General features: G+C 45.8%; 8 protein-coding genes across 8 annotated transcripts; 3 read left to right on the plus strand and 5 right to left on the minus strand.

Moving 5' to 3' along the window:
* Positions 1-223: 223 nt before the first annotated feature.
* Positions 224-3,516, minus strand: AOL_s00043g243 (uncharacterized protein; the record flags this gene model as incomplete). Its single annotated transcript, XM_011120730.1, has 4 exons — positions 224-457; positions 527-1,732; positions 1,817-2,067; positions 2,160-3,516. The coding sequence occupies 4 exons, from the start codon at positions 3,514-3,516 to the stop codon at positions 224-226; spliced, it is 3,048 nt and encodes a 1,015-aa protein (XP_011119032.1).
* A 1,737-nt stretch (positions 3,517-5,253) lies between these two features.
* On the minus strand, positions 5,254-6,900 carry AOL_s00043g244 (uncharacterized protein; the record flags this gene model as incomplete). Its single annotated transcript, XM_011120731.1, has 3 exons — positions 5,254-6,263; positions 6,352-6,710; positions 6,770-6,900. 3 exons carry the CDS (start codon positions 6,898-6,900, stop codon positions 5,254-5,256), a joined length of 1,500 nt encoding a protein of 499 aa, XP_011119033.1.
* A 2,913-nt stretch (positions 6,901-9,813) lies between these two features.
* Positions 9,814-11,728, plus strand: AOL_s00043g245 (uncharacterized protein; the record flags this gene model as incomplete). The annotated part of the gene is made up of 5 exons (XM_011120732.1): positions 9,814-10,138; positions 10,207-10,393; positions 10,504-11,048; positions 11,121-11,382; positions 11,464-11,728. The coding sequence occupies 5 exons, from the start codon at positions 9,814-9,816 to the stop codon at positions 11,726-11,728; spliced, it is 1,584 nt and encodes a 527-aa protein (XP_011119034.1).
* A 429-nt stretch (positions 11,729-12,157) lies between these two features.
* Positions 12,158-13,389, minus strand: AOL_s00043g246 (uncharacterized protein; the record flags this gene model as incomplete). The annotated part of the gene is made up of 2 exons (XM_011120733.1): positions 12,158-12,295; positions 12,352-13,389. The coding sequence occupies 2 exons, from the start codon at positions 13,387-13,389 to the stop codon at positions 12,158-12,160; spliced, it is 1,176 nt and encodes a 391-aa protein (XP_011119035.1).
* A 251-nt stretch (positions 13,390-13,640) lies between these two features.
* AOL_s00043g247 (uncharacterized protein) lies at positions 13,641-18,640 on the minus strand (the record flags this gene model as incomplete). Its single annotated transcript, XM_011120734.1, has 6 exons — positions 13,641-13,970; positions 14,263-14,470; positions 14,541-14,641; positions 14,728-16,171; positions 16,235-18,208; positions 18,324-18,640. The coding sequence occupies 6 exons, from the start codon at positions 18,638-18,640 to the stop codon at positions 13,641-13,643; spliced, it is 4,374 nt and encodes a 1,457-aa protein (XP_011119036.1).
* A 1,753-nt stretch (positions 18,641-20,393) lies between these two features.
* Positions 20,394-21,592, plus strand: AOL_s00043g248 (uncharacterized protein; the record flags this gene model as incomplete). Its single annotated transcript, XM_011120735.1, has 4 exons — positions 20,394-20,526; positions 20,655-20,898; positions 20,998-21,098; positions 21,183-21,592. 4 exons carry the CDS (start codon positions 20,394-20,396, stop codon positions 21,590-21,592), a joined length of 888 nt encoding a protein of 295 aa, XP_011119037.1.
* Positions 21,593-23,714: 2,122 nt separating this feature from the next.
* AOL_s00043g249 (uncharacterized protein) lies at positions 23,715-25,464 on the plus strand (the record flags this gene model as incomplete). The annotated part of the gene is made up of 2 exons (XM_011120736.1): positions 23,715-25,245; positions 25,313-25,464. 2 exons carry the CDS (start codon positions 23,715-23,717, stop codon positions 25,462-25,464), a joined length of 1,683 nt encoding a protein of 560 aa, XP_011119038.1.
* Positions 25,465-25,866: 402 nt separating this feature from the next.
* Positions 25,867-27,141, minus strand: AOL_s00043g250 (uncharacterized protein; the record flags this gene model as incomplete). Its single annotated transcript, XM_011120737.1, has 1 exon — positions 25,867-27,141. One exon carries the CDS (start codon positions 27,139-27,141, stop codon positions 25,867-25,869), a length of 1,275 nt encoding a protein of 424 aa, XP_011119039.1.
* Positions 27,142-27,749: the final 608 nt, after the last annotated feature.

Consider the following 27,749-nt stretch of genomic DNA (forward strand, 5'->3'; position numbering starts at 1 on the left):
GGTTGAAATATTGAGGTATGGACGGGGCTAAGATGTTAGAGTGAAAATTTCAGAGAGGAGAGTTTTAAAGGCACGATAGCTTCTCGCAAGGCACTTTTTAAACGGAAATACAAGGAGCAAAAAAAGATGCAGGAAATGAATTTGAAAAATGAGAGCAGACACAAGCAAAAATAAGAAACTATATGAGAGATAAGAACCAATTTTTTGCGCTAATGTTATGCAGCTAAATATACCACATGTTGCCCCTAAGATCCTTGTGAATGCCATCACGGAAATATTCCCTCGCCCTCTTCTCGCTCTGGGCCTGAGTAAAGTTTCGAGAACCAGGTTCGGCGCCGGTCAACAAAGGATGAATGTAGAATCGGCCCCTATCACAGGCCAAGTCTGCGTAGTAGGCGGGAGGAACGATAGAGACACCCTTAGTGGCTCTACCAAAGAGGTAGCAGAGATTATGAGTCTAAAACGAGGATTAGAATGTGAACCTAAAAAATAAGAGGGATGTGTATGTGTAAATTGGAGAGCTTACCAAATTCTGCAACTTGTCAGCAGTAAAACCAATATCATCTCGAATAACGTAATAGTGCGCAGGGCGCACAGTACCCTGAAGGCCGGAGTGTGCCTGGAGATAGAAGTCAAAGTCGTAAACAGCAGTGACCGAACGATCAACGACGGTCCCGGGCTTGCAGTTGTACTTCTTATCCGCGGCATTCTCCTCAGCCGGGTAAAAACGAGTGTGGTGGCGTTTCCCAACGATGACGACGGTCAACTTGGGCTTATTACCAGGTCTGTAGGAATTAAAGGCCTTCAAGATTTCGGGGACTTCGTTGGCTAGGACTTGATCATACTGGCCCTCACTAACTCCGTCTCTGTAGAAAAGAACCTTTTCGGGAATAGCACCTTTGTTATGACGGGCGTACTCCTCCAGGCGTTCGATGACCATTTGCTCCAGGCCTTCTATCATTTCTTTCTTAGAAGTCTGGAGACGGATCGAAGCTGGGAATTGGCCGAAAGTCCTATCACAAGATGCAACAACAGCGGCGAGAGATGGAGTGCCCTTGGCGGAACCGGGTGAGGGATGGGTAACATCGGCTCCCAAAAGCATAGCGGGGGGCTTGTTTGGCTCGATAAGTGGCTCGAGCTGTTTTTCTTGCAGCATGTGATTGCGTCCACCAGCTTTCAAGTTGATCTTCATAGCTACGTTGGCAAAATATTGAGCAGCTTTAGCAGGTTCACGAAGCTGTCCCCTCTTATTCGCCTTGTCCATGGTGACGACGACAGTCGAAACACCCGCCACAATATCACCGCCACGCTTGATGTACTCATATAACCTCTGGTCCTTGGTGGGAATGAAACAGAACACAATTTGTGGTTTCTGCTGCATAGAAGCTGCCTTGATGAAGGTGTCCTGGATATACTTAAGATTATTTGAAGGGTCGTTGTTGAACCGGATATTTGGAAGCGTAGCAGGGACCTTAATACCAGTCAACCTACACTGATCGGTCAAGCATTTCAGGGCTAGTTCGATGTTCTCTGGCGTGGCATCTCGTCCACCGATGATACCCAAAGCGCCCCAAACTTTTATTTCCCCAGCCTTTGCAAACTTAGACTGAGCAAGATTCCAGGATGCGTTGAAAGGGTTCAACGGCTTCCCAGAATATTGGATTTGAGGTGCTGGAAGGACACGGGCGGGGACGATGACCATATGCAGGTCGAGTTTGATACCGAATCCGGCCTAGTCGAATTGGGTAAATGTTAGTAAGGCACAGACGCCTGATATGATTATATCAAGAATGGACTCTTCAACTTCATCACTTACCAAAGTTGGATTCTGAGTATCAGCAGTATGACCGAGAGCCTTCAGCCCAGCCGAAGTAATGACATTAGCATTCGTAGTAGGAGGTTTGCAGGCGACGGTTATCAATTGGCTGGTGTTGACACCATCGAGGGTTCCCTTGAAGGGCTGTCCAGGAGTGACAGTGCACAGCTCAGCAGGCAGCCAGTTAGGACGCTCCCTATTCCCAACATTAACCACTGGGAGAAGCGGGAATCCCAGTTTCTTCTTGTATTCTACCAAACATCACCACAACCGTCAGTAAGCACTCCTTTACGAGGTCGAAATCATCACCGACCTCGCACTTCGGCACAACTAGATCACTTACTCTTTGCAAAGTAGTCCTTCACACTGATGAGGCCACCGCCGAATTCTTCGCAGTGGAATTTCTCCTCCTCGGAGTTCTTTAACCCAACACTCTCCACCGACTTCTTTCGAACACCTTGAAGATGGTGAAGCGAAACCTTAACACCCTTCAAAAACCTGCTGAGCATGTCGATTTCTCGCTCATTGAGTTTCCTGTTCTCGGCGTAGTCTCTATACATCGAAGCGAACATCAACTCGTGGAGAGGGCGATCCTGATAGAATGCACCGGTTCGAACATTAATGTTGCAGAGAATGCGATCGAAACCAGGTCGAACAGACGAGTAAAAACCTTGGATGGCATCCAAACCGCCGCCAATGGGTTTTTTTTGACCTTGAGGTGGAAGAACGAAGTAGCTGTTGCTCCCGAACTGGACATGATTCTGGCTTGGGAACATAGATAAAATGATATTGAGACATTGGACCAATGGAGGTGAGTACTTGGCATTCAAGGCCTTGTGCTTGTGATCCGATTCACCCCTGACATAAGACCAGAGATCCCCAATATCTAAAGTGCTGTTCTTGCTAGACTTGATTTCGACAGTGTATTCCTTGCTCTTTTCACTAGGTCCCTTTTCATCCTCAAAGTAGAGTTTGATCTTGACACCGCCCTCCGGAACAAGGTCGGTGGGGAGCTTCTTGGGAGAAAATAGAGTCTTGGACCAGTCGGTAGCAACTATATGCTTAGCAAGATGGCCTTGGATGAACAATTGAATAACACGCTTCAAGATCGCCTTCTTCTTTTGTTCATCCGGGGTCACTTTGATATCATATACATGCACAATTAGGTTCTTTCCACCGCCTGGGGGTTTAATATCGATAGGGAAAAAGTTGGCGCGAACAAGAACCTTTTCGCCAGTAGTTCCAAATCCTGGACGAGGTGGATAAGCAGGCTCAATGTCGCCTGGAACATCTGGAGGTGGTTGTACCGAAAGTCCCTTGAAGCTAGCGATTAAGGAGTCCTCGTGGTTTATGACGTTTCGGTCAACGCCCGTGGGTCCTCCAGAAGGCCTGAATAGGTGGAAATCCTCGTCGGATGGACCTCCTGCACCGCCTCCTCCCCTACCCCCACGTGGGGCAAAGCCTCCTCTCCCTCTATCACCCCTTCCGCCACCACCACCTCTATCACCCCTTCCGCCACCACCACCTCTATCACCCCTTCCACCCCCTCTGGGGAACCCACCAAAGCCTCCGCGGTTGTCACCTCCTCCACCTCCACCTCCACCTCCACCTCCTCTTCCGCCACCTTGTCCACCACCGCCACGCCCAGCTTGACCACCACCACCACGACCACCGCGACCACGCCCACCACGATCAGACATTTTTCAGAGGTGTGTGATTAAAACCACGAAAATTAATCCTAATGGATTTTCAGATTAGGACTCGCAAGCAATGAGGATTGCTGCTCGAAATAACCATACAACAAATTAACTCGCCGTCGCCTTAGCTCCACGAGTTCAACTAACAAACAAAAGGGGGAGGATCCAAAAAGAAATCCGATGGATACTATCCAGAGTATAAAAAAAGATACGGTTGCCAGATCGGTTTGGATAAAGCTGGTTTATGCCACTACACTAGCTGGGAAAAAAGCAGAGACTAAGAAGAAGGAGACAACCCGACGGATCTCGAGCGAGGCTCTGCTTAAGTACCAATTATATGTTGCCTGAACTTCCAACCAGCTCACCACCCAGACGCAGCCTTCCGACCAGTGCCAAGCATGCGAAAGAAGAACTAGCGGGGAACGGGAGGGGCTGCGTTGTCGATTGTGTTGGATTCAACTTTTTAATGGTCCTCGAATTGAAGGCTGAGGAAGTTATATCGATGCAAATGGCGATATTGAAAAAGTTGGATAGGTTAAGCTAGTACCTTAAAACCAGGTTAGAGGGATTGGACACCTCTTAAGTGGATTTTTTTGTGGAAAAAGCGGCCTGGAGCATTTCTTGTTTTCGGTGCAGATATCATGGGGTTTGGTGCCGCCGCTCTCAAATGTGTTTCACAAAATCGAAGATGGTGTGCCAAAACATAATTACAGAAATTCTGTCTACTGACAAAGCTAGCAAGGGAGGAGATAGGTAACACGATTTGCGAGTTAAACTATTGACCCTCAAGCCATCCTTTTCTTTATCCGAGAGATAAAGGCATTGCAAGTGAGTTTGGAGAAACTTGGCTATCCGACTGCAGTTTTTTGGAACGATTGGATTCAGTGTACCTCTGCGAACGGGCGACCCCAACAGATTGCTCATCGGTGTGGATGGGTGCATGTCCAGCATACAAAGCAATGTAAAGCGGCAGGGCCCTGACTGTGCTGGCCAGTCACGCGATGTCAAGTTGTGGGCCCTGCTCCCGTCGACGCCATTGGTTTAATTGAAAATACTTCCAAACGGCCTTTGATTTGGCAGCAGTGAAATGAAATGGTGCAAACTTGCCCGAATCCCAACTAGTAGCCTTAGTGGGTTCAAATCCCCAAAGTTTCTGCAAAGAGCTCGCATCGACCGTAAAGAACAATAGTACGAATTCGCGCGGTCAATAGAATCGACATCAGGTATTATATGCAGGTAGACGTAAGCCTGGGGAAATCATATGCATGTTGTCGACGGGTTTCTATCCGGACGGGATAAGTGAGTCACTAGTAGGTCCGGCAGGTAGCACAAGGATAAAACGACCAGGAGCGAGTTTTTTGCGGGTCTTGTCGAACAAAGGCTGTGGTTCCAGAAGCTACGGTAATGTCCTTACATGGATCGGAAACCTGCATGCGAGAATAGGTATCAGGTTTCCTTTGAGAAACTTTCGGGGCGATAGACTATTTTTTGACCGAGACGATGATACTAAGGCATGGGTGCACGGCCCAGGCCAACTTCAGGATTGAGGCGGCTTAGCAGGCGGGCCACCCATATCACGAACACCAATGTTGCACAAAACTCTGAATATCATCTATTAACTAATCCGATTCCTTTTAGTTTGAAATCAACCAAGGCAGAGGTGAGCGTCCCCCAGACTACCCAATTTCCTTTCTGCCACCCACGTCTATACGTAGTCTGGGGTTCACTTCGCTAGTAAAATCAGTTCCCGAAAGCTGCCCATTGCACCACAGCACTGTAAACCTTGGTATCGCCCCAAGTATACAACCTCAGAGTACACCCTTCCAAATCGACAGATTTCACTGAAACATTCAGCCGAAAGTTGGTATGCCTATCCATATCTGCTGCAGAAATACTTGCCGTTACCCTTGGAACCGATATATAGCTTTTTGAAAACGTGATGCGCTGTTCTATATCTCTTGAAGGGAGGTAAGGGGACGTCCAGGCCCCGGATTCAAAATGAGCCTCTTTTGGCAACTCCGGGGTTGGTCGATTGGCTAAGTCTGATAGTTCCGATTGAAGCTTCTTCACCTGCTGCTCTAATTCCGCGATTCGGCCCTCCAAAGTTGGTTTTGGAGGAGCGTTGAGGATATCTACAGCCGTAGGAAGGGCCACAACATCGTTCGGCCTCACTACCCTCAAGAGATCTTTTGTGTATGCTGCCGCCACAACCGCTGCGTATGACTGCCAACCTTCATTCTTATGGTCGTCGGAATAGTCGCAAATACCCCGAATCACCAAACATGGGAAGTCATCTCTAAACCCAGCTGCCTCTGATTCGAAACAGGCGACATCCCACACATCGTGTAACTTATCGCGAACTTCGGCTCGTCTCAAGTCTTTCTTCGCAGAGGCAATCAGTTTGTAATGTACTTCAGGCTCTTTCGTACCCCTTTGAAGACGTCGTTCAACCATTTTGGCATTACACTTTGAACAGTCGTCTCCTCCAACATGCCGATAGCCCGCCTCGAATAGCCTATCCTGGTCTTGTCCAGGATATTGGCAATCACCGATAAGAGACTGTCCTATGGCCTTTTTTATTGCAATGGCCCTTTGGATGTATCGGCCCATCTCCCCTCTTCCAAAACTTTGGTCTGACCTTAGAAGCCGAACTGACTTCACTAACAACCTAGGGGGCTTGTTGAGGATTGACTTAATATGAAACTCTCCATTAGCTCTCCAGTCGTCCAGGTCGTATTGAAGAAGACCGCCTATAAATCGTTAGTAAATTATCAAGAGACCATATAATATTGATGGAGCATCGCTAGTATCATTATAGCTCATTCGAAGGGCACTTACCATGAGCACCACTAGGATCACTAACCACGACATCACCCAGTCGAATATCTTTGCTTGGATCCCCCAGATTCGGCAAACCTGGAGCAGCACCGCCCACTCCCACTAGCAATCCAAATCGAATATTTCGAAACGTTTGAAGCATATTCTCCATCAACTCCGCTGCGGAAGCATCCGCATGCGGCCCAGGAAAAGCGATGACGATATTGTGCAATCCCATCCGACCGAGAATGTAATGATTACCATCTTTCTCCCCAGGAGGTAGCAATTCGTGCTCCTCATCCAACAATAATCTCGACGCCTCGAGCTCGGCTTTTAGTATGGCGGTCCATCCGATTGTGTAGGCTTCATAGCCTAGCTTTCTAGAACCGAACCCGTTAATATTAGTTATTTGAAAATGAACTGTGGGTACGAGACCAACCGTAAGAAGTTGATATTTGTCTCGTGCCCAGACTGCAGCTGAGACCTCTGCGTTGTGCTAGCTGCAGAGCTACTGGAGTTGGAAGAAGGGAAGATATCATACTTCGCCGCCCAGTCTTGGTACATCGACATGCTATCGAGTCTAATTCCTGAAAAGCCTAGCCGTGCGTGTCACAACAATAAATTTTTACTTTAAAGCGAGGATATCGTCTCTCGATTATTCAGGTTAAGATTGAAAGAGGCGGGGTTTCTCAACTTCGGTCGAACCAATCGTATTTATATCCTACGTGGCCCAGCATTTTCAGGCACGATGTGTAACCGTAACCAGGTACCCATTCGTGCCTGGAGATTCCCCTAGAGCATTCGTTTTACTTCTTGATCACCCTAACCATTCAGGTACCAGGTACTGAGGTACTTGAGTAGTTTGCCTTTTTGCTGTCTCTCTTTCTATCAAAAATACCTACACGAGTACTTATACATGAAAGCCTCCTCAGCCGATCTAAGCAAAAATACAACAGTACTACATGCTACAACACGTCCGGATCCCTGGACCGTTCGAGCCCTGTTATCATCATTTCCACCAGCGTTCATCATGACTAATCCTTGATGCTGGGGATAGTTGTACGAAGACCATCATTCAAATAAAGCTTGGCATACCCTAAGAACTGTGATTATATTAGATTTATAGAATACCCCTTCGAAAGACTCTCACCACAACGTATATAACTTGCAATTATGTACATCTAAGGGCTAGATCAGTGATCCAGCACTTAACCTCATTTATATATGCCCCATTGACAGCCCCCCGCCCTCCTTAGCATGTTTCCGGAAATGAAAAGAGGTATACGTAGAGCCACCTGGAGCTAGACCCCCAAGGTCCCCCACACCTTATGAGGCCACACCACCCATTGCATATATGTACCAGCACGTCTAGCACAAGTTGCAGTTGTCAATGCAGCATTGGTTGCATTTTGCAGTATATTCAGCGATCAGTCGACATATTTCTGGTGTGTTGCAAGCAGATTGATATCTGTAGTAGCATGCTCGAGCACAGTTTGTATATGCGGTAGTACCGACGGGGCAGCCACGCTTTTCAAGTTTGGCATTGTCTGCATAAATTATTAGCGGGGGAGCAGGTTCGGTAAGCTTAAAAATCGAATCAGTGGAGGTCCCGAACCGTTCTCATTAGGAGATGCAACAGGAGATGCAGTGACGCTGGCGGCAAGAGCCAAGGTAAGAACGAGTAAACTCTTCATTGCGATTTGTGAATTCCGTCAAAAACACAAGAGATCTTTAATAATTATAAGTATTAAGAAAAGTTCGTTTGATTTGTAGATCAATTAACGGTGTGATGTAATTCTAAAACTATATTTCGCAATGTAAACGAATATGCATAATCACAAGGTCCTTTATATACTCAAAAGATTTGAGGGGTATTTATAACTAGTTACATTCGGCGCTCGAGTACTCTGGAACCGAGTTCGCTAACGGAATCCTAATCAGGATATAGCAATATATCCGTCCTCCCATGTGTCTGCATAGCTTAGCCGTCGGATCATGCCAACGATATCCCGGTGTAAATATGCCTGAGTATAAAATAATCTGTATCCCATGGTATCTTGTATACGGTCGGCGATGGCCGATTTTACGAGACCGACTCCACATTGTACATAATTCGGCGAGCAATAGTCCGCTCCTTAAACTTGGTTGCTCCAGGGATTAAAGCTTAACAGAGGACCCTGCTTTCTTAATTGTAACGAAACATGGAAGGTTAAACTAAAATTTGTATTATCATGTTTCCGAATCGGGAAACCTTCAATTCACGAGGATTATTTGAGCGGTAGACGTTACACATTGTAGAACGGAAAGCCGTTCCGATGTTGCGCGTATGCGAGACGGTCGTATGATCTCCAAAACACCACATGCACTGTCAACCCGGAATCCGGAATTCACTCCCTGCACGTCTATATGTACCAGACTTTGGATATGGAATTAATCCTAGATTGAAGGAAAGTGTTCGGTATATATAGAGATACTCGATATCCATCAAATCGAGCAATATAAACCTAGGGGTGGTACCACGTGGGAAACAATACTACCGGAGCAGCGCTACTATAAATCATATATAAAAATGCTGGCTGAAAAGTGGTAGTCTCGTAATCGATCTCGCACTTCCCACAACGCCGCACAATTGTAACACTGTGATATTAGTATATATGGGAAGTAGGGTGATTCTCTAAGAACGGCACTGCATGTGCAAAAAATTAATTAACACGAAGTGAGTCTTTGCCATTGGAAATGATTAATTAGAAATTCCTCATGTATCCGGCCGGGATATAGACACGGATTGGTGATACTACTACTTACTACATACTGATGTGTTGTTTGTTCTTGAGAAAGCGCATTTTCAATCTTAGCTAGCTTAGCACGAAATGTTATAAGGGTCCATTCCATAAAAAGTCGAAGACAATGATATTGTATTGACACGCCATGGTTAAAATAAAAGGCTTGATGGAAGCCTCGGCCAGATGACAAGAGTACGAGTCAAAGCGAACTATCAATTATATCTTATAGCTCTAGAGGCATATGCTTCGCGTGAAATAGCTAGAGGCATGTTCTGTGAATACTAATTGAAATTTGGATATAGATACAGCTATGCCTAGCTATAGAAACCGATCTAGAACTAAGGTTCCACATATCTCAATAACCTTTGTGTAACATATTCAACCGGTCGAATTGCATCGAGACCTTTTCAATCCTAGGCGGCCTAAACATACGTAAGTACCTATATTTACATAGTAGAAGATTTCGATAACAGGAAACAGGAAGTTAGAGAGTCCCGATCATACCTTCCTTTCCAAGCTAGGATTAGATTATCAATCAACCGAGATTCACCACAATTAAATCCCGGTTCCAGCCATTCGGTAAATGGGAATATAAGCTTCCTTGGACCCCGTCGTGATATGTGTCAATGGGCAATCCTCAAATAGATTCAGAGTCTGAGTCCATTTTTCTATATATTCGGACCAACAATATCCCTGCACCATGAAGGTATCGATAGCAATCGCAGGCCTATTCGCCTCGCCCGCGTTTTGTTACCTCCGTTTGCCCCATCGGGGCCAATCCGCGGCTTCAATCCGTCGAAACAAATTCACGATCCAATCCCCCGCTGGATATCTCGGACAGAAACCACTAGATCTTGATTTTCCAATAATTTCAAAGGACCGGACTCCTCTTACATCTGAGCCATTCTCCATCGACGACCCGAAGGGGATTAGAATCCACCCGGTCGATGAAAGAGTCTGCAAATCGGGTTCGCGACAGTTAACGGGTCACGTCAATGTGACACAACACAAAAGCCTTTTCTTTTGTATGTCTTGCTGTTGTATTTTTTTGCTGTCAACACAAAAAATTGGAGATCTAATATGGGGGTTTTAGGGTTCCACGAGTCGAGACGAGATCCTAAGAATGACCCGTTGATTATTTGGTTGAATGGAGGCCCTGGTGCGTCATCGCTTATGGGAGGGTTTACAGAACTCGGTCCTTGTATGATCGATGACGAAGGGAAAAGCACCGTTTATAACAAACACGGGTGGAGTAACTTCGCCAACATCATATTCGTGGAGTAAGTTACTTTGACGTTCTGGACTATCAAGAAACCACACATCTTCTCCTGGGATTCCCCTCGTTACATAAAGAAATTTAATTATTCTAACATTGACAAATAATTGATAGTCAGCCAGCTGGCGTTGGGTTCTCGACTGTAACGAATGACTCCTACCTCCCATACACCGCTCAAGTCGCCTCGACCGACTTTTCGGTCTTCATCAGACGTCTCTTCAAACACGTCATCCCGGAGTTTGCCTCTCACAATGTTCACTTCATGGGCGAATCCTTCGGTGGGGTATACTTCCCCAGCATTCTTACCAAAATCTTAGACCAGCAACAGTCGCTCCGTGAACTAGGCCTACCGGATCCATTTCCAAAGGTCGAGTCATTGGTCTTAGCGGATGCATTAGTAGACTGGGCTACCAACATGATTGGAAGCTATAGAACGGCTTGCGTTCAACGACCGGATGAAACGGGTGTTGAAGGGCAGATATTGAACAAGACTGCTTGTGAGGTTCTTAGTGCTGCCATCCCGGATTGTGAGAAGCTGGGGAATGAGTGTAGGCTATCAATGGATGGACCTACCTGCCAAGCTGCAGCTTTGGTTTGTGATTCTATGGGAGAATCATTTTGGGACCTTGCGAGAGCGGGAGAGAGGAATCCTTATGACAGTATGGCTCCGTATCCATATTATCTTTTCTATCTATATATATACACTGACACTTCGGGCTGCATTATTCTAGTGCGAGGAGATTGTCCGGATAGAGACCTTTGCTTAGGCTACTTCGAAAAGCGAATGATAAAGTACTTCAACCAACCACACGTCCTAGAATTACTAGGACTACCAAACACCACAGTATACCACGACATCAACGATGAAGTCAACAGTCGCTGGTCAGAATGGGGTTACGATACAGTTCTTCCCGTGCTGAATAGGATGACACAAATTCTCGAAGAATCCGATGTTAGAGTATTGGTTTATAACGGAAACTCCGACTGGATTATGTAAGTTCCCTTTCATATGATGTCTAATGACTGATAAGTAATGAGTATTGGCGTCTCTGATTACTAAACTGCTCTTTTTAGTAATACCGCCGGAGCCCTGGGATGGATGGATATCGTGCGTTGGAAGGGGAATGGTGAATTCCGAGCCGCAGATCTACAACCATGGGAGTATACAGACGACGATGGGAAGAAACACAGAGGAGGAATGACAAAACAGGCAAAAGATGGTAAACTAACTTTTGCGAGTATTGATAAAGCGGGACATATGGCTCCTAACGATCAACCCATTGCCCTCGAGACTTTGGTGCGGTCTTGGGTAGAAAAGAAGTTCAGCCCTTCAAATTAGCTGAGCTATTACATAAAAGAGTCATGTATTATATGGTCTGTTTGGCTGAGATCTCGAAGGGAGATTTTTTTACTGATATGGGAATTCTAGTTGCGGAGTCTGGTTCAAGACATAAATTGTGATGTAATTAGTGCTAGCACCTAGAATCTACGTAGAATCTACGTATTAGATATTTCGTCTTTTCTATGCAGGTGGGTACGTGGGTCTGACGCAAGCGTTAATACCCTACGGCACCAGCCATTAATAGGTACTATCCTCTAGCGTTAATGAGACAGAATTGCGTTTATCATTTACCGAAACGACTTGGGCCTGCACAACGAAACAGAAAAAAAAGAAGTTGCAAGGGGATTTTTTTTTGAAAAATGAAAAAGAAACAAAAGGATTGTAAAAGAACCCGCCATTAGTCCACATTTTGACCCGTCGTCGTTTCTAGTTATTATTCCTCGTCTCAAACTCCGATGCTAGTCTGACTCCCTCAGCAGCAATATGATCCTGACCACCGATCTGCTGGCCACATTCAGGGCATCTGGCAAGCTGCATAGGCATACCACAGTCCCCAACCGTAAACTAAAAATATATGCCGCATTAGATCGTTCGTGGCAGGTATTACAGAGAAGGCTTACCGGATGACCATTGACACAGTAGTACCAGTGTCCACTTCCAAGAAATTCTTCCGCCATGGCTCTAATAACCATCATCTCTTCTTCACTAGTAACTTTTGAGTAAAACACCTGACCGTTAACCGCCCTCCTCGCTACCTCAACGATATTTTGAAGTCGGCCTAGGGTACCGGGGTACTCTTTGCAAAGTTTGTCGCATTCATTTAAGCTATTGAGCTCTTTCTTTTTGACAGCAGCTTCAACCGTCGCATCAGTCCTCACCTCTCTCACCTTGTCGATGAGCATGCTGAGAACAGAAAAGTGTGCATGATAAACTCGAGCTTCGACTTCTTGGTGGTGTAGATGCGCTTCCTGACACTGCTCCCGAAGGCTGCTTGTATCTTTAATCGCTTTCTTCACCTCGGTATCAATTGAATCGCGGAGAGAGCGTTTGATGGATAAGGGAACGCTGTTGAGGGTCGATATGATCTGCCAATCAGAGAGGATAACCCATTTGGCCTTGGCATCTAGACACTTCCCTCGGTATGTCAGCCCGGTCTGGATCCTCGCTTTATCAAAATCGAATGATTGTCCTTCTTCGGCGCTGCCACGTTTTGCAAGTGCAGCATTGTATAAGTCGTTCACCTTGGTCAACGGTTGTTCCGTTTCTAAGACAGAGGTGTTGAAGTCACGGATTAGGCGTTGGATATGGCGGCCTTTCTTTTTGTAGTCGTTCAACAAGACACGGGCTTGATCCGGCTTCTCTCCTGAGAACTGCTCTAGGAGTCCATCTCGCCCCCTTTCAATGCCGGATTCGAACTCCTCGAGCTTTTCCATGAGGCCAGCATATTCTGATGCTGATCGAGCTACAAATCTCCTCGTCAACTCGTCAAGAAGAACGGACTTAAAAACTCTGTTATACCGGTCAATATCTCGGAAAGGGCGCCGACAATCTGGGCATCCTTTCAAAGCTTCTCCGCTCATCAGTATCCTTCTCTTTCCTCCTTCTTGATCCATTTGGTAGTGTTTTTCAAGCTCTAGGAATCCATCGAGACTCGACATAGTGTAAATATGCCCACATTTCAGGGCTATTACAGGGTCTGTGTCGAGATCGATCTTTTCGTATGTTTCGAAGGTCAAGAGGTCAACCCTTTGGTTTTTGATTTCGGGAGTAGCGCACAACTGACAATATTTTATTGGAGGGCACACCTCTCCACAAACTGAGGGACAGCGGTGTTTGCAGCTGAGTCTCTTTTCGCACCTTTTGTCACAGGGAACTTTCTCGCAAGGTACCGAACAAGGCATGCTGCATTTCAGTTTTTGATGCTCACACTCCCATCCACACTCCTCAGCACATGGATAACAAGCTTCGCCACATTTGTTGGGGCACTTGCCATGTCTGCACTGAATTTCGCATGACTGTTTACATGGGGAACAAGCAGTTCCCTCGTGGCAAGCTCTAGAGCACTTGTGACCACAAAGTCGATAGTCCTTCCCACAAGTCGTTGTGCATTCGGCATGCGTCCCTGAACTCTTACACTCGCTGCATCTTCGCCGACAAGGGTGACCACACGGGAGTAAATACCCGCATTTTTCGGTGCAGACAATACTTGGATCGTTAGTTCTGAAGCAATGAATTGAAACTGAATGTCCACAGTCAGGCATGGCCTTCTGCACATATTCTGAACAGGTAAACCGGGCCAGGTCTTTCGTGCGCCAACACGAAATATTCGGTGTTATGTGGCCACAAGGTAGGGCGACATCATACACTGGTTCCATACAGTCCCCGCATGCATCTTTGCATCTTAGACGACAAGCATGCCCGCAGTCTCGAGGTCTCGAGCACTCCTTGAAGCAAAGAGAGTTTTCGTGTAGGGGTTTCGGGTGACATTTGAACTCGCAAATATGGCCGCAACTCAACCGGAGCCCACAGACCTCGGAGCATCCACCCTCGGGACACTCCACTTCGAAGTCTTCAGGACAACCGACAAATGTCTTCTTTGAGGGGTGACGTGGACACTGTAGTTGAAGCTTAGGGCCGATATTGCCGCTGTTTTCAAGCAAAGTTATCACTTCGTGCCACATTGGGACATGGGCCGATGTTGCAGCGTCCCCAATAATATACATTCCGTGTTTTGCTCGGCTGTAGTATTGTGTCAGTAAATGTAGCTTCCAGGAAAATATTCCTTCCTTTTGATTAGATCCTTCCTTACCTTAACAGGACATTGATTCGGTTCGTAGTTTTCAAGAAACCACAGTTGTTTCGTTCATTGCTCCGGACTAAACAAACGATGATTACAGTCGCTTCTTCTCCCTGTATTATGATAAGCACAATTAGTAGGATACCCCAACTATACTTATATAGGATATTTATAGGCAGGTGTGTATATCATATAATACCTGGAAGTTGTCGACAGTTGCTATCCGAATCCTGTCGAGCACCTTGCTCTTCTTTATCTGGGGTCTCTTCTTTCCACCCTGAAGGTCTTCCTCATCAGCGTCTGGAACGTCTAGCTCTTCCATGTCTCTATCGCTGATATCATAGTCGACGATATCCTCTAGCATTTCCATTAACATTCTCATTTGGTTGATGTACGGGGTCAACACAGCAATTTCCCCAGTTTTATATACTCCCTGTCGAGCCAGATAAGTGACTAGTGAAACAACCATTCTGGCTTCCCAGGTATTGGTTTTGCTCTGCATCGTTTCCCCGGGATCACTTGGGTCCTCAAAATTACGATGGTCAAGCCAAAAGAGCCTCCGTTTTAGTCCAGCAACATCCGGGTATCTCGTGGTAACCTCATGGTCCTGCAACTCGGGGTATAGTGTAGTTCGGACTAGATTCGCAATGCTAGGGTGCATACGGCGTTGAATATCTAGCTGTCCGATTGGAAATCCAACCTTTTCAACAACCTCCTCCTCGTCTTCATTCTGCTTCCTAACGTTAAATTTCACATTTGCCAAGCGCTCGAACAACGACTCATCCAGATTATACCGTGGTTCGCCCCGGCGATCGTACTCTTTAGAAAGAGAGCTTGTGGAGATTTTAGGTCGAAGTTGAAGGTGATCACCGATAAGAATAACGTGTTGAATCGAGGGGAGGAGTGCGGTCAAAACGTGGGATTCTAAAACCTCCCCGGCCTCTTCGCAAACCATGACTTTGGCAGGTAAAGTACGGACAAGCTCAGAGTTGTTCACAAGACCGACGGTTGTGATCCCAAGGATGTCAACTTTCCCTAGATTAATTCGATCCGACTCTAGAAACAGATTTGTGCGTGCTTTTTTAGTGAGTGCAAATTGCTCGAGCAATGCTTGCAGTCGTTGTGCTAACCCATCGACGACGGATTGGTGGCAATGTGAAAACAACCTATAGCGTTCGCTTGGAGTAAAAGACCATGTTGGGACATCAAGTAACTCCTCTAGTGACCTCCCGTCATCCCCCTCAGGAGTTCCGACCGCCCCGCCTATCCAGAACGATAATACTTCTGTGCGATCCTGAGATGTAGGATCGAATCCATAAGACTTAGCGCCATTAACGATGTCTTGGAGTTTTTGCGGTAGATTCTTCTCAAGGTATCCCATGACCATGGCGCTGCTGTTAGCTTCTAGCTGTGAGCAGATGTCGCTGATCTGCTCTTGTAAACGGGTCATCTTTTCTTTGGTGGCACCTATTTCACGTCCGAAACCTCGGATTTGAACCTTGGGGCAGCTCTTTTTGTAGTTATCGAACGCTAGACTTTCGATATGAGGAAGTGGGCTTGGAGAGCCTATCCGAGCAATGTTTGTAATACCAAGTTTCAATAGCTCATTGAGAAATTGATCGAGAGCATGATTTGTATAGCAGCTGTAAGAATTCGGAGATCAGACCTTATGCTTTTAAATCTAGGGGGGCATGTTGGAAACTTACATGCATAGAATCGGACCAAGACTCAATCGGGCCTTATTTGCTAGTAGTGCTGCTACCATTTTAACTCCAACATATGATTTTCCGCACCCTGGAGGCCCCTGAGTAAGCGCGACTTCATGCCTAAATGCTGATATCATTGCTTTGGCTTGTCCGTGATCGAGACTACTTTTCTGTGCCAGACTTTTGACCACTGTGTCTGGGTCGTCACCAAGAGTAAACGTAAGAGTATTCGGAGCCGCGGTCGTTGATCCAGGAGGTGGATCGCAGCATGCCGATAAGTCTAGCGACTGTCCGCACAAGTATGCTGGCGGCGGTATTAAAGAACCGTCTGGTTGGATTGTATGGTCAGACAGCCGCTCTTCTAATCCTTCAAGTCTTGGTGCAAGCCACTTGTTGAAAGGAAGTTTTGTAGGATTGCTATGAATCATCTTTAAGCAGCGCAGGATACCCTCGAACTGTCTATAGAGCACTGCAGGGAACTCCACCATCAAGAGCGCTTGTTGTCCATCGCAGGCTCTATACTTTGTAGCCAAATGAATGAGCCTTGCTTGCTCCAGCTCATTCCCGAGCGCTATCATTCGAAGTCCGATAGCTGCTCGATCAGGGTCAGTACAAAGATCGTTGATAGGACGGGCCTCATGGGTTTGCTCCGGGTTGACCTGTTCGTGGTTGGAGACATTTCTGTGGGCCACAACTAAGAAAACAACATTTGTATCCTCTGCAGTCTTTTCGATCAGAGCTACTATAGACTTATTCTCCCTGAGTTCCATGGCTTTGCGCCACCACCATTGTCGTTTTGCAAAAGTCCATCTTCTCAGAGCCCGAGGCTGTTCGAACTCTACAACAGCTTCTAAGCCCCCCTTCCCCTCGAATTGAAGCTTCTGGATATCAACACCAAAATATAGTCGTAAGGGTGTCGGGCAGCCATCTCGAACTAGTTTTCGCTTCGCTTGCCAGTCCCCTGAGCTGTGAACCGGTGCCATAATTTGTTCCCAGTGCTTCAAAATAAACCTGGTAGCATTCCGAACTTGTCCAGAAGTATCTTCACGGAGCAATCGGAATTGAATATCCACAAGACGTTGAATACCTGTTTGGTGGTGGCGTGAAGTTTCTTCGTATGCACGCTTTGTTGGAAGAAACTCCGGCCGGCTGGAAAGGATCTCAGTGACCGTCGGAAGAATTGAGATATCGGATATCAGTTCATGGTCGTTGTCATGACGTGGTCCGAGAAGAGATAGTTCCCCCGGTAGATCGACAACTTCCTCCTCCTCTTCCTTTGGCCCCTTTTTAAAGCCATGCGAAATCCTCTCCTGTGGAACCTCTGCCCCTGCTGATAAGATACTTGTAATATTTGATATGTTTTGTGAAATAGCCACCAATTGATCATTCCCGTTGTGGTCATCTGAGTGTGCAATTCCTGCCAACCTCTGGCCAATGTACTTCAACTTTTCCTGGATTGCGGCGCCTTGGTTCATTCGAAGAGTATTCAAGAAGACAGAAGTAGTCGCCTCAAGCGCGTCTTGCCAGTCTTCCGGTTCCATGCTTCCAGGTTCTTCGTCTGGCTTGAGAGCTACAAGACATTCTAAAACCCTGTCAAAAAACGGAACAGCTCTTTCGCCGTTGGGTCCATAGATAACATTGTAGATTGTCCGAACCTGCTGCTCGAGAGCAAGTGATGACAGTACAGCACTATTCGACAAAATGCGCAAAAACGTAACGCAGTGTGTGCCGAATTTTGGTCTTGTAATGCTGTAATTAGTCGAGTATTCGGCCTCTAAAAGTTGACGAACCTTTTCAAGACCATTTTGAGAGGCAAGGTGGCCTATAAAAGCCTGTCTAGAGTCATCCGATAATTGTATTTTGTCAATTCCAGTGGAAAGAAATTCTTCAAGCACAGCAGGTGACAGGTCATTTGCGGAACCTGCATTCGGCCCATTGGGGCTCCAGGTGTTCATCTTAAACCGAGCTCGAGATCTTTACAAAGTTAGCCAGCCACCCTAATCGATACAACATTGAATTTATTTATGTTTTGTATTTTGTATTTTGTAGTTTTATCTTTGTTTTTCTTAAGTGGGGGTTTTAATCGTACCGAAATTCTGAGCTCGAGCTTGAACCTGCATTCTGAGAGTTTCGTCGATGAGAAGGCGAAGGTGGGACACCAGAAGTTGAAGGTATAGGATTAGGATTATGGTGGGAGAAGCTATGATGCCTTTGCCCTTTATTTCCGTATTGCTGCTGATTGCGATTATACTGGCCACTTGAGTGTCTTCTAGAACCTCCCGGTGTCTGGGGATTTGCATTGGTCTGTTGATGTTCCATACCAGGCTGATTTGATTCACGGTCTGAGGGACGCCTTCGGTGAAAGAAGGGTGGTCTTCGGTTGGATCTTTCACCACTATCCGCCATTTTGACAGAATTGAATACCCACCAGAAGTGTGAGAGATACTGACCTACAATTTATTCAGAAGGCTTCAGAGGGGGTTTTTGTAGATGGTAAGTTCAGAGAGGTATGATCGATGATGGTGAGTTAATTCAGGCAGTCAAGGATGCAGACGCAAATGGCGTTGTTTCTTACGTTGTGGAACTCCACCGACGCTAATGTTCAGGCATCATTTCCTGGCCTGCAACAACAACACCACTCTCTCATGCAGCGTCTATACTACATACTTAAGTCCATTGTCTTGGACAGGGCTCTCGGGCTTTCTAACGTTAACAGGCAGGAAGGAAGAACCCTGGATGCAGCGATATCTCGTCTATAGAATCCGGAAAGCTTTTGCATTGGCCTTCCATTCGGTTCTTTCTAGGTTTTCTTTTATTTTTGCTGTTCCTGATATATCTCGATATCTCATTATGCGATCGATAGATATCGTTGACCGTTTTGAGTTCTTTAAATTTCTTACCCCACATTCAGGATCAAGCCAAGCCCCAACGCCTTCTTAGGCACGCCTGGGTTCATTCCTAAAAAATAATACTAAATCTGAGGCATAGTTACAATTATGCAATTGCCATTTTTTGGGATCCATTTCATGCGTATGCATCTGCATTTGTGAATCCAGGTCTCGTCTCATCTAGGGCGGGGCCGCGGGGCCATAAACATGTTAACACATCTGTTGCACGTTGTTGAAGCACACCACAGCACAATTCCGAGCCAAAAAACAAATTCCCATGTGATCATGTCCACGTGATCTGGTGCCGGCACACACGATTGTACACCAAGTTCAACGGTGCATGCACGGACCTGCCCAGGCATCAATTAGTATATATATTAATACGAAGTATGTATATACATGCTCAATATTAATACTTACTTGCGAAATAAACGATTAGCTAAGCAAAGAAGAACTCAAGCAGCTTCGTGCCCGATGCGTGTCCCCGAGGGTTGTATATATAGGTCAAACTCACGTGCTCACGTAGACCAGTGTTTGTACCTTTTCGATATATTACAGACGTATATACATGCCCGCCAAATGCTGGTATACGGTTGCCTCATTATCGACGTGACAATAGTTATCGGTCAAGTTTGGATTTTGGGCTGGGAGCCGCTGCGGCTAATATTATATTAGTGTTCTGGACGTTTTCTTGTTGACAAAACAAGCTTTGGCTGTTAACTAGCGTGCGAACACGCCACAAATTTCAGCTATTCCTGTGTGCGCTGTGTGTGGATTCGCTGCAGGAGGAGGACCCGCTGACCGTTGTGTCGGAAAATTGAAGACCCTTCTAGATCCAGGTCTGCCCAGCCGAGAACTTAGACTTCTTAACCAGTTAACGGCGACCGTGTTCGCAGTGTAGAAATTGGATTCACGGTTTTTCACCATGCATTTTTACCCTCGGATACCATTTACGTTGCGAAATGGCCCAACCAGCCAACAAATGATATAAAAACTCTATGCAACGCTAGGCCAATCTCGACAGAGGCGCTCAAGCCAAAGTGACATGGACTAGACGCCAGAAACTTTGTAACTACATTGAGTGCCCCTTTATGGGAACAAGGGAGACCCATATAAAGACGACTATGCCTTGAATTCAGGATGGTAGCTACGAAGGTTCATCAGCACCTACGGCCCCTTTCACGTCACTCTTTACGTCAATCAATATCCAGTCTTAGACTTGTCACTCTTTGAAAGCTTCCGTTTCAATTAATAATTGTAATATCCTCGCTATGTTGTTCAATCAGATTTTTACATTTTCCGCGCTCGCATTTGCGGCAAGTTCATTGGCTGCAACATGCGTGCCAAACAAGTCGTGTACTGCTCTGCCAAAATCCGCCGTGTCCAGCTGCTCGAAAATTATCTGTAAGTTTTTCCATTAAATGCGAATGGCTATAAATAAACAAATATATATATTAGATATAATATATACTCCGCTTGTATAAATGCTGTGGATGTCGTAATGATACTAATTTCTTCTGCTATATCAAAAGCTGCTAAGAAGGCCAAGTTCACGACTTGTACTGTTGTGAAGACTATCGTTCCCCAGAAAATTACTAAGGCGGTGACCGTAACCCGACCAAAGGCGACAATCTTCGAAAACGATTGGGTTACGGCGACTGAAGAGGAAACCGGCACGGTTTCTGTATTCTCCACCGTTACGGAATACACCACGACCATTTTCCTTGAAGAAGCATCTGAGACTACCACTGCAACTGAAGTTCTCTCTTTTACTGAGTATGTGCATATGTATACCAAGAACCTGCGATACTGCTGGTTAAAATCCATGCGTCTACCCCAATCCCCTACGGATCGAGATACTGATACTTGGTAAAGCACCGCTTCTGTCACAGAGACTAGCGTATCAACAAAATACGCGTTTGCACTCAAACGTCGTGCGGCTGCCACTCCCTGTGCTACCGTTCCAAAGTCATGTTGTAAGTTAAAAGTCATTCTTTGAACCACCCTTATCCCCGTTTAGAAAGATTACATAGTTAATTGCTTATTTTCAAAATGTATAGCATGTCTCCTCACAAAGACGACAACAAAGACTATTACTGCTCCTCGTCAAACAGCTACCACAACCAAGACTTTGCCATTAGAAACAGTCATAATAAAAGGAACCGCCACAGCTAGCGTTACAGTCCTCACTTTGATCACGACCGTTGTTATTGATAGCACAACTTTGACCGAGTCCCAATACAGCACATATACTATCACCGCCACCGAGACAACCCAGGTTTCGGAAACTTCTACCCAAACCGTCACCGCTACGGTCATGACTACTTTAGTTACCTGTCTTGACCCTGCCCGACGGGTGTGCGGTGTCTTCTGCCGCCCTATCTGGGCGGATTATTATAATTGTGGCGGATGTGGTATGGCTTGCTCTGGCTCACAGATTTGTCGTGATAGCGTCTGCCAAGGTTCCTAAGCTATGAGCAAGGAGTTGAGAGACCGAATGACAAGTTGGTCCTGGGTAGTAGCTTGGAATTCATTAATTTACCACGGGTTTCGCCGCGAAGATGTATTATTACACATAGATTTTGGGGCCATTGGATCTCCCAGTCGTAGAAAAATTTAATTACATATCTTTAGATTTAGATTACATGTCATTAAGAGCTTGCCATTTCGTAGGCGGCTAGAACATAATAGATATCAGCAGCGACGTACAGCTCAAGCCAAAGTAGTCCGAGGTTATCTTATATCACGATATCAGCACATATTTATGTGTACATACGTACATAAAAATAAGGCTTAACTTCTACATGAACAAATCTTAGTAACTTATTATTTTTCCGGATTCTAGGGTTATATGTATCGTTTGAGTGTATGCTCTAGATATTTGGGAGGTATAGAGCAAAATTTTATATAGTTGCTTGGCTGTTGGGACTCGTAAATACATACATACTTTGTATAAGATCTTAAGAGCGCCGGGATTCGAGGCTAATATATCTCACTTCTGATTTGAGTTCGCTCAATATTGGCAAGGGAGTCGCTGGGACATATATAGTTGCTATCGATATTAGCTTCGGAATAGGGATATTGAGCGGCTCCTCCTACCCCAGGTTCAAAGACATTTTGACGGATCCATGGAACACGTGTACTGCTATGTTGCTCTCGTGTGAATGAAATACACCCCTCGACTATGGGTTTTGACCGAAACTTAACTTTCAGTTTTAGTGAGTTTAACATATAGATCAAGCAGAGCAACAGGGGTTCGGGCCGGACATACTGTAGACGAGGCGTTCTCGAAGGTTGTTTAGCAGGCCAAATAATTATAATTCAGAATACTAGCAAATATGTCACAGGAAAGCTTGATTCTTGCTAAAATATCTGCGCCAAGCGCCGACCACTTCCTTGGAGCTTCGAGAATGTTGCACCAGTGCAGCGGTAGCTCAAAACCAGCGGCATAATATGCACCATGGCCAATAAGCAGTAACATTAGTCAGTGGGCCGGCTTCCTCGGACGATTTTTTCGCGCCCAGGAAGCTTAAAACCGACCTGAACAAATGAAACCCATCGGCCCGGATGAATTAGTATGCTTCTCCACCCATTCCTTGCCTTCTACATACTAGCACCCCGTATCGCCCGGCTATATTCATGGTCTCAAACGTTGGCAGTCTTCAAGGCGGAAAACTACCCTCGAAATGCAACAATTACAACGCATAATAGTTCATGAAAGCCACCGTCCCCACCGCCAGCCCAGATATAGACTAGATGCTGAAAAGTTGACGGCCATGGATAAATCATCGGTTACGAGGATTATTCGTATGGGCCCATGTGTGGTGGCAGTGCTTACCGGAAGCCATTGCACCGAAGAATTTTTATCACGTTGCTTGTATACAGGTTAATGACCCCGCTGCGATCGATATCTATCATGGTCCGCGAATGAAAAAGGATGCATATGTACAGAAAGCCAGCTACATGCATATTGGAAGTCGGTTCCTGACTTTGCCCTAGCCTCGAATTCAACTTTGCCCCACTTCAAAGTTACTCTAGTAACTACATAATCCCTGAATGTGCATACAATAGACCTTGATTCGTCGGACCGGAAAATAATATCCAAGATAGATTTTTAGAGCCATTCTGGAAACCTCTCGGTCGATAGGCATACGGAGCGCAACCCGGAAAGTGATCATCGTTGTCGTCCTTCATTCGCGATGACTAAACCATTTCACTATGCTAGGCTAAAATCATAAATACGAGATCTTAAGGTTGTCAACCCTGGACCTACCTATCTCCTACTAGGAGGCTAGCCTCCCAGTCCAATTCGAACGATCAGTATCCCCATGTATGCCATCAAGTTATTGAATCCATGTTATAATATTATCCATCAATCGTAAACGTTGACGTAAACTTTAACAGATCAACCGTGGGATCCCATGGACAGTGTAAGCTATATTTCATCCATATATTATTTTTTAGAAGAGGTATAAATACCGATACTACCCCCAGTGCATTGTTCGAACTTTCTCCATGTATAGCTTGCTTTTAAGTAGGCACTCTTGAGGATTCACCATTGTATTCTACCTGAGCATACATAGTAAATCAAGATGTATAAGCTGATTACTGCCTTACCTTTGCTATCCCTGCTGGCCTCGCCGGCTCATGCAACCCCACCGAGACCCTCACAACCCACCGTAACGATCAAAAATGGAACAATACGCGGCCTCTACAGTAACGTGTGGGGACAAGACTACTTTCTAGGTATTCCATATGCCCAATCCGCAACGGGGAACAACCGGTTCGCCCTCCCAAAGCCAATTTCCACCAAATGGTCCGGCGAGCTTGTAGCCCAGACCTATGGTGACCGGTGTCTCGGGCTCCACCACCCATTCCCAGACCTACCTGAAAGCGAAGACTGCCTCAACCTCAATATTATTCGTCCAGTAGGCTATTCGCACACCAAACTTCCAGTTCTCGTATGGATCCATGGAGGAGGTTTCACCAGCAGTGGTAGTTCTAATCCTCCCTATAATATGACCTTCATGGTCGATCAATCTGTCAAAAGCGGTAAACCAATCATCGCCATCAGTTTCAATTATCGCCTTACAGCGTGGGGGATGCTCGCCTCCAAATTCATGACAGATTCTGGAATTACGAATGTTGGGATCAAGGACCAGCGATTTGCTCTTCATTGGATACAAGATAATATTGCGGCTTTTGGTGGCGACCCAAAGAAGGTTACTATAGCTGGTGACTCTGCCGGGGGTGTCTCAGTCGGTATTCACACTCTTGCGTACGGTGGACGAGACGATAAATTATTCCGTGCTGCTATCATGGATAGCGGCCCCGCCCTCTATATAGGCAAATACGGTGACTTACCTATTTTGGAGGTCATGTATAACACTCTAGTAGAATCTGTTAACTGTACTTCGGCTGCCAACTCCCTTACATGCCTTCGCCAGGTTCCGACAGATATCATGTGGTCGGCTATCAAGGCCGTTGACGCGGCGTTCCCAACCCAATGGCAATACCATATCGACGGGGATATCATCCGTGAGCGTTCCTCGATTTCTCTTAAACGTGGCCGATTTGTCAAGGTGCCAATCTTAGTCGGCTGTACGTCAGACGAGGGAACCTATGGTATCGGAAACGGTGTAGATACCACCGAGGAACTTATCGGTTTCATGAAACTAGCAACAACTACAACGCTTAGCGATGAGACCATAAACGATATTTTGAAGGCATACCCTGATGATCCGGTCCTGGGTCTTCCAGGAGGTTCACCAGAGCGTTTCCCACCGCCATATGGACGACAATACAAGAGGCTCGCAGCCATTGCAACTGACTACTTCCTCGTCGCTGGAAGAAGATTAACGGCTCGTGCATGGGCTGAACGCGGCGCAACAGCCTATTCTTGGAGGTTTAATACGATTCCCGCTGGTGTCCCACGAGAAATAGGCTCGACACATGTTACTGATCAGGCGTTCGTCTTTGCGAACTTTCTGGGTGTTGGGTATGATGTCAATTACTATGATGTTGAGCCTGCTAGCAGAAAAGCCAATTATATTAAGACGGGACAATTGATGTCGCGTTCTATTATGAGCTTTGTGCATGATTTAACACCCAATAACCATGGCAGTAAGTCAAGGTTCTCGTTTTAAAGGCGATATCATATGCGGATGCTAACATATGCTCGACTCGATAGTGAACGGATACCCCAAGTGGCCGAAATACGTCAAGGACGAGCCTAAGAATTTTGTTTTCGAGGGCAATACCACTTCATATGTGGAAGCTGATAATTTCAGGAAGGCCGGGATCAACATCTTCATTCACCGTGCACAGGAATTCCTCCACTAGGATGTAAGCACAGTTGCAATCAAACACATGGCTCCCAGAAACCCGCCCGCGAAAAGTTACTTTAAAAACGAGAAATGAATTCGAGAGGACTTGTTATTTGTATATTTAAGAGCCAAAAGATTGGTATCCTCTTGATTCCTTCGAAGGGGGTGTCCTTTTACAACATAGTCATCAACTTAAATTAATATTCTTCATTTATATACTTAATTATCCAAACGCTTGAATTCTGAAAGAAGAAAACCCAACAATATCAGAGCCTACCGTAAACACCACATCTCCCTAGTAAACGTATGAAGAAGAAAATTACAATATTGCAATGATAGACCGATAGTCAAGCTAGCAGACATTAAATAAGAAAAGAAACCCGCGAGATCCCAGCGCAGAAGAGCCCCTTGGCAATTATCATGGGTTACCCTGTAATTCTGTATACTCTGGCGGCGGTGCATCATAAACCGCGTCTGGTTGTATAGAGTTCATGGGCATCATCATTGCCTTCTCGCCCACCACTGGTGACGCCGCCGTCAAGGTCCGTGTCGGCGCTGGTGTTGGTAGAGGCGCTTTCGGCGCTTCTCCCACATATGCCGGCAACAGTACTAACTCCCTCTCAAAGGTTTTTTTCCAAACCTCTCCGACACATTCTAGCCATATTTCCAAATCCAATCTGTATTTTCTTTTTAAATTTGCAGTGTGAAATGTTGGAACGAGCTGATTTCCGACATCGTGGACAAAATTTTCCGAAACCCAATTTGTTAAGTCGATTTTATGTTGATATCCGTATTCGATCGGCATGGTCCGAGAATCCCATCCCCTAGAGCAAAGGTCCATAGAAGTCATCTTTTTCTTGGTGCCAGTTTGAACGGCGAGTTCTGTTATGATTTGAAGCTTTGCTTCGGCTTTCAGGAGGTATATTCGAGGCGGCGTCTCAATACCGTGTGAGTCGGGAAGTAAGTTGATCGAAATCGATGTCGGTATTTGTGATCCCAGAGCGAGAGAGTTGGGTAGCTCTGCTCCGAGATCTACTAAAATTTTTGGATCTTGGAAACCTTGGTGAACGTTGCCGAGAAAGCTCGAAAATCTTTCCATTGCGGTCGGCTTATAATGTTCCATACCAGGTCGCAGTTTGGGAGTCTGTAATTGGAAGATGTGAGATGCAGGTGACGATGAGAGAAGGGATAGGTCTTCGATAGGCGCCGCAGAAATATTTATCGTCTTTGTTTCGCTATCCCTCTTTGTGAAAATGGTTCCCTTATGAACCAATTTCGCGATAACCAGGTATTCAACTTTTGCAAACATGTTCTCATTCGGAAGTCCGAATGTAAATGATGGAAGCAGTGACTGCGGTGCTATGGGTACATGTCGAGGCGCCATAGACTCATCTGGCGCAACGACTACAGTACCCGGAAGCTGAAAACTAAACGGATAAACCCCATCCGCAGACGTCGTTGGAGAAACTGTGAAATTGAATAGACTGTTCTTTTGTTGCAACCTTGAACCACTGATTAACTGTGCATGTAAATTGCCAGTAAATTCGATTGTGAGGCTCTTAATGGCCTCGCGGGCGACATGAACTTTTACATGTCCACTTACTGTATCGCCCGCTACGTATAGATTGATCCGGCTCCCAGGGATGCCTGGAAGAGGCCCCTTCGTGTCCAAGTTTATTTCCATAGGACCCATTTCTGTGTTGTGTGGTAGATTCTCTGCTGACGGTTTCTTGTGCCTCAAACACTTGAATTGCTGACGCCAGGCGGAAAACTCTTCGAACAAGGACGCGGCGATAATCACTAGAAAACGGAAGAATTTATATTCGATAGGAATCGGCGAAAAGATAAATATAAACAAAGACTCTGGCCCTAAGATAAAATAACTTTGGAATGAAGAATGTCGCACGAACACCATAACGTGATTCGCCAACCCAAAAGTTGCCGTAGCCTGCGCGGGAACATGAGGTTTCGTCGGTTGTCCGCGTCATCTGCAAGCTAACCAGGGTGGCGGTGCCTCTTGCCTACAAGGTGCAGTGCGAGGCATATATTTGGACACAGATGCACGACCCCCTTCAGGGAGGTTATTCGGGGAAATATTGCGTTAATCAGGAGATTCTTTGGCGTTTGAAGTTCCGCGAAATTTAAATCAATTTAGAGGCATAAATATCTTGCTTGCCTTCCTCATGTTTATAATGCAGTCTTGTAAGGGTTGGCGAAACAATTCCAAACTGCCAGACCGCTTACAATGGGAACTCTCGTCAAAATTAGTATGACGCTTGGGGTCGGTAAAACCTGAACTAA

The sequence above is a fragment of the Orbilia oligospora genome, assembly GCF_000225545.1.
Source record: "Orbilia oligospora ATCC 24927 unplaced genomic scaffold scaffold00043, whole genome shotgun sequence".
Lineage (NCBI taxonomy): Eukaryota > Fungi > Ascomycota > Orbiliomycetes > Orbiliales > Orbiliaceae > Orbilia > Orbilia oligospora.